At 45.4% G+C, this 10,485-nt stretch overlaps 1 protein-coding gene across 1 annotated transcript; it reads right to left on the bottom strand.

The window, feature by feature from the left end:
* Positions 1 to 4,021: 4,021 nt before the first annotated feature.
* LOC100606783 (putative cyclin-Y-like protein 3) lies at positions 4,022 to 10,485 on the bottom strand. The gene is made up of 3 exons (XM_030799946.1): positions 10,353 to 10,485; positions 6,516 to 6,678; positions 4,022 to 4,336 (listed from the first exon to the last, which is right to left on the bottom strand). Coding segments are annotated over exons 1-3 (300 nt in total). The 5' UTR covers positions 10,355 to 10,485; the 3' UTR covers positions 4,022 to 4,201.

Raw genomic sequence — 10,485 nt, 5'->3', positions numbered from 1 at the left:
TTGTCTAGATCTGACATGGCAAAGGTGAATGCAAATAGGATGCATTTTCCTCTTAAGGGATACAAATATTCTAAACTTAGGTGGTAATTAAGCTCGCATGGCTCTATAAATATACTAAATAGCCTGGTGTTGTACTTAAAATATGTGATTATATAAAGTATACCTCAGTAAAGCGTTTTAAGAAATTAACATGTCAGCATACACTAAGGTTGTTTAAGATTTTCAGAAACCCAAGTCACAGATTGTAAAAATGAAATCTATTTCTTGTCCATTTCAAAGCATAATAAAGAAAAGGGAGGCAGCAAGCGAACACGCAAAGATCTGATTACTGATGCAGGGGTATTAATGGGCAGGAACCATGCGATTCGTTTAACCAGGTCAGAAAAGCAAAGGAAATGATTGTAATTTATTGAAGACCACTCTGACTCAGAGTGACTCAGATTGTTAGGAATGTGAAAGCTGTACTGGTAGGGTTGGGCATATTTCTTATCAAACACAGATCGAAAGAGATATCTCACAGAAAGGTTATCAACGACTCTCCTATCTGCAGTTGCCTAGAGTTTTACAGTTGTCTACCGCCAGTCCTAAAACCACTGTAGTCACTCATTCTGAACCCAGTGTAACACTCAAATCTAATACGAAACTCCACATTTCATGACTACCACATTCAATCATTTGCCTTTTTTTTTCTTTTCATTTTTTTGGCCAGCCCTCCGCATTCCCTCTGTTTGTAGCCCTACCTGTCGCCGCTCGCTCTGGAGCAAAATTGTCCACCTCCAGAGCTCGGGCTGCGGGTCCGCGTTCTGCACCGGGCGCCGGTGTTGGCTGGCTCAGGAGCTGTGGGGCAGGCTTGGCGCTCACACGGCGCAGATGTCCCCTGACAGTCCCGGGAGCCTGGGGCCGCCCCCCTCCCCGCACCAGGCCGCGCTCCCCTCAGTAGGCGGAGCTTGATCCCAGGGGCTTGGATATGCGCTGGAAACTGCCCCTGGCAGAGAAGGAGCAGGGGGAGCACCAACCTCACCCTCCGCTCCGCAGCGTCGGCCAAGTAAACCCAATTCCAATTCCGTAATAAAAGGGTGCAGAGGTGCGCGACTAGCTCCGTCTTTTCCTGCTACCGGCCCTTAAGGGGTGGCCCCGCTGTCTCCAAGGCTGGAGGAGGTTCCCCGCCCAGGAGCACCACGACTCCCCGAACTGAGTTTGCCAAGCGCCACGTGTGCCAGGCGGGAGCCCCGGCCTCCTGGCCGCCTCCACCGGGCGGTGCGGAGGGCGAAGCCCTTCCTCCGGGACCCAGAAAGGTCTGACGCCGGGAAAATACCCCGCCCCGGGTAGGCGCGACCCTAGAGGCCCCATGGATCTATCTCACAGACGCCCTACAGAAGGTCCCTGCAGGACCTAACTTGCTGAGGCCCCTTCCTTCCACACTTTACCCCTCGGGGGAGCCATCATTCCCCTGTGAGCCCCCCTAGATTATTCCTGCGCACCCCGCATTTACCTCTGGCCTTGGAGCACCCTCGAGTTTTCCCCGCCCGCCGGGAACGTGGGGACTCCACAATTATTCCCATCCAAAGACCCCTCTCAAACCTGTCTCCTGGCATCAGCGACACTGACACACCGCGGCAACTGCCCAGGCTGCCCTCTTCCCCGTCCCAACCACCTCGGAGTCTCCACAATGACTTCCCCACGTCAAGGGCTGTACTGAGACCCTGCACAGCGACCCCGAAACACAGGCGACCCTTCAGCACTCCGTCAGACATCCCGCCTACCCTACAGGGGTGACCAGGCCCCACCCTCCACTCAGGCGATGGCTTCCCCCCACCACCCCTAAAAAGATGCTTTCCCGGAGACCCCGCACAGGGCGCCTCTGTCACACAGGGGCGATCCTATGAATCCCTCCCCAGACATCCTCGCTCCCTCTCCAGAGGGAGACCTCACAAGCGGAGGACTCCCCTGGAGAGGATCCTCAGAAACCATTCTCAAAGCCACCACCCACAACCAGAAAGACCCAAGGGAGAATCGTGGCCATGAAATGCATCTCCACACACACACTCCTCCTGGCACTCACGGCCGCCTCACCCCATGGTGACTTCAAAACGCTCTCCCCACGTTGCAGGGAAAAGAAAGGGAGAGTCCAGCAGAACTTCCCACAGGAGAACCCATTTTCCTTTTATTAATTATGCAGTGGAGCTAAAGTGCAGGGCACGAAGGATTTTACACAAAATTTTAAGTTCTTATGTAGAGGTTTTCATGGAAATTTAAACATTTAACAATGATAGGGATAATAGATAATAAACCCATCCTAAGTACATTATCACTAGGTTTCAGCAATTCTTATTTTGCCGTTTATTTTCAACTATCAATCTAAATATCCTAGTAGTATTTTAAATCAAATATAAGATACAATATCATTAATTTTGGAAAAATTTAAGTAACTATAACAAGTGAAGATAAAATATTATCACAACTAATACAATTTTTAATATATAAAATAGATAAATTTGTGTATTCACCAAAGAGGACTCTACAACCACTGAAGTTTTGCATGAAATGTTTTAACATGTTTAGTCTAATATTTTATCTTCAGACACAAAATATCAATACATGAAAATATTCAGTTACATATAAAGGGCCATAGATTATGGTTGGAGGAGGAAATCACAAATCAACAGTGGGATATTCCAAACCACTGCACTGTGAAAATAAAAGCAAGAAATAGGGATTCCTATTGTTCCTGATAAAAGGAAAGGAAAGGTAACTCCTAGAAAGCCACTCCCTCACTTTGCCATATTCAAATGTCTAGAACAAGGTACAGGCCTGGCCATACCCAAGGAAAGATTCAGGGTGTAACAAAAGACAGCAGAGATAATAACGGCATCTTAGGATTCTGCCCCCCACATCCACCCTTGCACAAAAACTTGATCTACCGTCTCACATTGGTGGGGATCTGGTCTTGTAAGAAAAAAGAAAGTCTCAGAAAGTGTTTCCCTTGTAGACTCTGGGGCAGTTGATCCTCAGTGCCTTCTATTTTGGATGCCAGAAAATTCTTTCTTGATTGAGAAGGGGGGTAGTCCTGTGCACCATAGGAGTCCCATTGTTGACTGCATGTCAGTGGGTGCCACCAGTTATTACAACCAGAACTGTGTGGGCAAACTTCCTCAGGATGCAGAAGTGGCTCCTGTGAGAACCGCTGCTCCTCTCCATATGTGAACAGACTGACAGGTGCAGGCAGCACCAGCAATCTCTTGAACCACTGAGGTGCACTGGAAAATGTGAGTTGTGGTGTGACCCTGTGTTAGAATTATTGAGAGGCTTTTGTTTTGTTGACAAGTGCTGAGACCATACTATGCACCAGGGCAAGATTAGCTGGGAAGATGATCTTCTGATAATGTTTTGAACCCAGATGTTCCTCTCTTGTTGTTTTCCTGGAACTGGGTAAATTCAGTTTTCACTTCGGTAGCTCCCCTAACAATCCCAAGGCCAGGTCTTTTACTGCTTCCCTAGGTGGCGTGACCATTATCAGCCTGGGGGAAGATGAGCTGATTTCATCTCTTCCTTTAGAACCATGATGTAGGGGCCTCATTTCACATGCACAGATTCCCTCCAAAGAGTAGATGGGCAGGCCTGAGCCACCCTGGTGCTTGCAGTAATGGCAGCCTTGCCCCGATGCCACTCTCTCCCAGCCATTGGTGAGTTTTGGGCCATCATGTATTCAGTGCCTCAGTGGACAGAGAACCAAACCCAGGTGCTTTCACAAATCTGGAGCCAATTCTAAAGTTTTTTGAGCTCTAGCTCAGTTCAGACTACTGTCACCTGCTAGGGACTGTGGGTGACTGTGGACACAACTGGCACCTGCTTGAGACTGTGGGTGACTGTGGACTCTGAGCTGGGATGTGCTGTGTCCATGTGACACTGCTTCTCCCCAAGAGTTGTTCAAGGTGGTGCCCTAGGAATGCCATCTGGACCCAGTGGAAGAGGAAGGACAGGAAGCACCTGGCACCCACTGTTCATACCACCATCACCCAGTTCCACCATGTGGCTGACTGGAAGATGCTTCCTCTCGATGAAAATCCTAAACACTAACAACAACAACAACAACAAAAACAATTTACAAAACAAATAACAAAACAAAGAAAAAAAAGAAAATCCTAATTTTGTTGTTTCTTTCAGCAGAAGTGATATTTTCTACTCTTTACAGTTGAGAAGCTCAGGGTCTTTTAAGGCTAATTTCTCTCTTTAAGATGGCATTCGAGCACTGAATACCAATGAAGTTCATGCTGACAGCCCTTTTCATTGCAGCGGCATCTTGATGCAAGTCTTTGTATTCACAGGCCGTGACAGCCTAGGAAAGTAAATCAAAGAGAAAACAGGTATAATTTAAAAAAGGGCTCCAACTTATTATTTTTTTTTTTTTTGAGACGGAGTCTCACTCTGTCACCAGGCTGGAGGCAGTGGCGCGATCTCCACTCACTGCAAGCCCTGACTCCCGGGTTCACGCCATTCTCCTGCCTCAGCCTCCCGAGTAGTTGGGACTGCAGGCGCCCGCCACTGCGCCCAGCTGATTTTTTGTATTTTTAGCAGAGATGGGGTTTCACCATGTTAGCCAGGATGGTCTCAATCTCCTGACCTCGTGACCCACCCGCCTTGGCCTCCCAAAGTGCTGGAATTACAGGTGTGAGCCACCGCACCCGGCCAGGCTCCAGCATTTTTTAAAAGGCACCGCTGATGAGAAGCCACACATACAGATTCCTTTAGATGGTTCCTTTGCAGCTGCTTTGGCTGAGGTTTACAGGGCCAGGTTCTGAGGATGCTACTCCCTGCCCATTCACTAAGGTGTTCTCCTTTAAGGGCTATGAATAGATTGCCAGAGCCAAGAGGAACTTACTTTATTAAGTTATTTTAAAATTGGGCTCATCGCTTAATGATACAGTTACATAAAAAATAAAATAGGACTCCCAAAGATTTCAAGAGTATTGTGACAAGATCCTAACAACAATATCATCTGTTACCTGTGCACCTGTTCCTTCAACATAATAAACATGCACTTGTGCCAGAAAATCAATTTACTCAGCGATTCAAATTCTACCCTATCTTTATTAGTTACTACGTACTCAAAGCAAATTTTAATGAGACAGGTGTGTGCTGGGCTATTTTGGAACATCCAAGAAGTCTAATGACTGAAGCAGCATAAGGTGCTACTTTACTTGCACATTGTGGTAGAAAAACATATTATTCTAAAGTACCACCAAGATACCAGAAAAAGTGCCAATTTTATATGTGTCTATTTCAGTTGTAATTTTCCTGTATACCCACCAAGGGTCATAAGCCAGAAATCTTACGTTGCCCCATGAAAGTTACCATTTTCATTAAAAACCCATGTCCTTCCTACAGACAGTACTTGAAACACTGGCACCGTATGCAGTCTAAGTACAAGTTTCTCAGCCACTACTGCTTTGTCTAATAAACTCATGGGACTGCACTGTGTTATATACAGTAGACAATGACATAAATTTCCAAACTGTGTAAGTAAAAGACAGTCAAGAGTGGTAAGTGCATTGTGTATATAGATATAATCAGGAATACAATTGCATTTATTCACGTATTGTTTTCTGAATGGATAGAGGTTAAAAACAAAACCCATTAAAATCAGATTAAATGTAATTAAAAATATTCTGAATTATGGTCATAGCAGAAAGAATATCAATAATTTTTTAAGAATATGGATCACTGGCTGGCGCAGTGGCTCATGCCTGTAAGTCCAGCACTTTGGGAGGCCAAGGTGGGAGGATCACCTGAGGTCAGGAGTTCGAGACCAGCCTGACCAACATGGCGAAACCCCGTCTCTACTAAAAATAAAAAATTAGCCGGGCATGGTGGTGCATGCCTGTAATCCCAGCTACTCGAGAGGTTGAGGCAGAAGAATTGCTTGAACCCGGGAGGCAGATGTTACGGTGGGCCAAGATCGTGCCATTGCACTCCAGCCTGGGCAACAAGAGTGAAACTCCATCTCAGAAAAAAAAAAGTATATGGAGGATCATTGGCTGTGGCTCACACCTGTAATCCCAGCACTTTGGGAGGCCGAGGAGGGTGGATCTCCTGAGGTCGGGAGTTCAAGACCAGCCTGACCAACATGGAGAAACCCCATCTCTACTAAAAATACAAAATTAGCTGGGTGTGGTGGCATGTGCCTGTAATTCCAGCTACTCAGGAGGCTGAGGAAGGAGAATTGCTTGAACCCAGGAGGCGGGGGTTGCCATGAGCCAAGATCGCATCATTGCACTCCAGCCTGGGCAACAAGAGCCAAACTCTGTCTCAAAAAACAAAAAATTAATTAATTAATAAAGAATATGGATCCTTCTATAAACTTTAACAGATAAGAAATATGATGCCAAAGAAATAAGCTCTTTGGTCTGTTAATTTTAAGGCTTTCATTTTCCTAATCACTACTTAAGATGATTTTGTAACAGATGTTGGCTTTTGTGGCCGATGGAAAATTCCACTAAGTGACTTCACATCCTTACCTCCAGTTTCTGTGCTTTATCTTTGTGAAGAGAACCAAATAGAAAATACACGTCATGGCCATATGCCAAGGCACGCAGATCGAAGTAATATTTTGCATAGACACTGGCAGATACATGAATATTAAATTCAAGTAGCTCTAAGAAACACTTCTCCATCTTGCCCCTAGGGGAGGAGAAACACAGTAAAACCAACATAGGACAATTCTAGTCAAGTGGGTTATCTTTAAAAATACCATTCTGAGCTACTAGGATGCTCTAAATTCTGTTTTGAAACAAATAAAGGCTGCCTGGTTGGGTTCCTAGACTAATGTGCAAACAAGACACAGCTGCTTGGGGTCTCTTCTGCATCCCAGCACCCCAAGTTTGGGATGAGGGAAAGGTGGAAGCCTCTTCTGCACTCCTGCTGTGGACTCGGGGCTCATTCTTCAGAGTTCCCTTAGGGCAGCTGCACAACTCAAACTCCATGCTCACTCACAAGCCCCGCAATAGCAATCAAATGACAGGAATGATGGGTGCCATTTATTAGCTCTGAAGGACCTCCAGGCATTTTTACCAGGACGATAACAGGAAGGGGCTAACTGAAGTAGAGAAGCACCAACAGGAGGACTGGGCGCATCACCACGGCAACAGATGGACCCATGGAGAGCCACCGTATTATCTCAGAGGAGGAAAAACTCTAAGGCTACAAGAAGGATTCATCCCAAATAAATACTTATAAGCAAGCTACATTCCATGGCAGAAAGAATCCCCTTCCCTCTGCTCCAGCCCGCAAGGCTATGTCAAGGGGGCATACTGCAAGTTTCTGCTCACCTTAGTAGTATGAAGAGTTGAAACTGCCACTATGACAGGGCAAGGATATTCTTTAAAGTTTGAAAGGCAGAAAAATCAAGGAGAGACATTTTGGCTAGACTAAACCCATTTTATGATGTGATTTCCAGTAGGGCCCTGGCCTTATACACGCAGTCTTGCTCCTGAGTTGGGAATGCAACCCTGAAGTGCTCAGCATCTGTCACCCCTGGCCAGAATGGGATTTGGGGGAGTTGAATACAGTGGGAGATGAAAGGGATGGGAGCTGTCCTCTGCCACATGCTCATCCAGCCGCCCTCACCAAGGCTAAATTAATAGGTACACAGAGTACATCTGGCTGTTTTCAGAGTAACCTCTGTAATGAATTAATTGCTTAAAAATGAGTAGTATCTGAACAATACATTTGGTTTCTTGGTTTGAAAGTTTTTAATATTTTATTGAAAGTTTTTAATATTTTACCCAGTGGCTAAGTCAACAAATGCTTGATGTTCTCCTGTAAGGGGGACAGTTAGACCACGAGCCAAGATGTGGTGATCTAATTTGCTGAACTTAAAACCCAGCTGAACCTACTTCCAAAATTAATTTTCTGTTCACATGTCGGTAAGTCTATAGAAATTTAAATATATATATTTGAATTATATATATATATGAATTATATATATATGAATTTTATATATATATATATATATATAACTTGAATTATTGAATTAACTTCTAACCTCCAAGCTGTCCTTGTTGATTCCTAGGCAGAGGCCAAACTAACTTTGGGATGAACTTAGTTTATAGTTTAACTTTGAAACAAAGACGGTAGCAGCCCTTTCCCAGAAGAAACCTGCTTCCTGCCTGGGGACTGGACTGCCTTTCCAGGACTAACAAATTAGCCACAAGATTAGAAATTATGGTTTAGGAGTCATGCAGCTGAAGTCTGCAAGAGTCGGAACCTCCCCCATATTGCTCCTGGGAATAATATCACTATTGTAAAACCTAAGATCAGTGCTTGAGATATTTTGCAGGCCCTGTACTGGGATCAGGTGGTACCACTCCAATCAACAAACTTGGCTCATCTGGTTTTGTGGCCCCCACCCAGAAGCCAACTCAGTGCAGGAGGACAGCTTCAATGCTCTCTGATTCCATCTCTGATGCGACCAACAGCACTCCCCATTTTCTGACCCCCTACCCACCAAATGATTCTTTAAAAAACCATCCCAGAGTTTTTGGAGAGGCTAATTTGAGTAACAGTAAAACTGGTCTCCCGTACAGCTGCCTCTGCATGAACTAAACTCTTTCTCTATTGCAATTCTCCTGTCTTAATAAATCAGCTCTGGCGAGGCAGCAGGCAAGGAGAACTCAGGCAGTCACAAACCTTGCTTCCTTCAAGGGACCAGTTTTCAAATGGATGACTGTGATCAAGGCCACTTTAGTGTTTGCAACATCCAAAGCACTTCCGTTAGTTTCAAATTCATTTGCGGTCACACTCTTTGCTAAAATGGCTACCAGAAATACCACCACGATCACTTGGTTTATACTGTTAGCAAAGTGGTGGCAAAAATAGAATTTTTGTTTTTGTTTTTGAGACAGGGTGTGGCTCCATCACCCAGGGCTGGTGTGCAGTGATGTGATCACAGTTCACTACAGCCTCAACTTCCCAGGCTCGGGCAATTCTCCCACCTCAGACTCCCAGGTAGCTGGGATTACTACAGTTGCCTGCCACCATGCCCAGATAATTTTTAAAAAAAAAATTTGTACAGACGGGGTTCGCTGTGTTACTCAGCAGGTCTTCAACTCCTGAGCTCAAGCAATCCACTCACCTCAGCCTCCTGAAGTGCTGGGATAACAGGCATGAGCCACTGAGCTCAGCCGCAAAGGGGTCATTTTTGAATGTAGATACACACTGAGGTATATCTACAATAGACACTGTATCTTCAATTGCAGACATACACTGAGGTGATTCAGAATGATAGTATTATCTGGAGTCAGGGACAAAGGTCACGAAACTAACTTGTGCCACTGCCTGGAATGATCTTGATGGGCTACTGCTGCTCAATGTGAACAAGAGCTGCTCCCTTGTCTTGCACAGATGCAGCCTGCACAGCTGTCCTTGCTGTCCTCACTGTCCAGCGGACACCCAGGAAGGCTCTGCTGGAAACACCTCCCTGGTCACCCTGCCTGCCAGCTCCAGGGCCCATCCCTTCACAGCAGTCATGAGGCCAGATTGGAAGGTAGTCCTGGTGAAGCTGTGTGGTGTTGGTGCATCTGGGAGGAACCCCATGCCTCTGCAAGGCTCCTTGCACTGTCATGGGCAACTCTAGACCCCAGCGTGCTGCCGCGGATGTCTGAGTATCCATGGAGGCTTGTGAGTGTGGTGGGCATGGGGAGATGCCCCAGAAATGCTTTTCACACCACAGGCGAACGTTGGAGGTCCTAACTCATCAGGCTGATTTTCAAACACACACAACGCTCCCAGTGGGGAGGGGCCAGGGCACAGGAATCTATGGCTATTTAACTTCATATCTCAAGGTTCCTGTAAAAAAAGATCTTCAGATAAAAGGGGGAGGAAAGGACCAGCAAAAGAAACTACACAATGGGGGACTTAGGTTGAAGCTAAAACTTCTCCACAGTCCAGAGTCCTTAAGACCTTAACAGTGTGGCCAATTATTTCAAAGGCCAGATGTTTGCCCTTTAAAAAGGGACTGAAACTGGCAGATAGCTTCTAAAAACCTATAAAGATATTTACTGTACTGTGTCATTCTCATAGGACACTTGTAAGAGGGTTGCCAAAAAACAATCAGAAAAATACTTTTCAGTTTATCCAGGAGGTTATTACAACAATAACACATCAAGACCTACCCATGAATGCCAGAAAATATAAACTGTTACACTAAAGCTGGATAGAGAGAAGTCTGTTGTCTTATGCCTATTTCCTTTATCTGCACAATGAAACCTATAAAGATATTTTTTACAATGTTAACTTGAAGAGCAAATGAGGTATGGAAATTGGTTACACTGTTCACCAAAACCTTACAAACTCACATATTCTCAACTGCAATGTCCTTGGGATTCTGGCTGTCATCCACACTCCACAGACCACCATTTCTCCAAACCTTGGAGGCAAGAAGCACGGCTCCAAGGACAATCTTTTTCCAATTAGTAGGACAAAGATCGA

This window comes from Nomascus leucogenys, chromosome 2, assembly GCF_006542625.1.
Source record: "Nomascus leucogenys isolate Asia chromosome 2, Asia_NLE_v1, whole genome shotgun sequence".
Taxonomy (NCBI): domain Eukaryota; kingdom Metazoa; phylum Chordata; class Mammalia; order Primates; family Hylobatidae; genus Nomascus; species Nomascus leucogenys.
The sequence above is the reverse complement of the archived record's forward strand: the minus strand, read 5'-3'. Positions and strand labels throughout refer to the sequence as shown.

Excerpts from the sequence above, each read along its gene's own strand:
- LOC100606783 (XM_030799946.1), bottom strand. Across the intron at positions 4,337-6,515 it reads ATAAAGCACAGAAACTGGAG|GCTGTCACGGCCTGTGAATA; the intron begins GTAAGGATGTGA and ends TTACTTTCCTAG.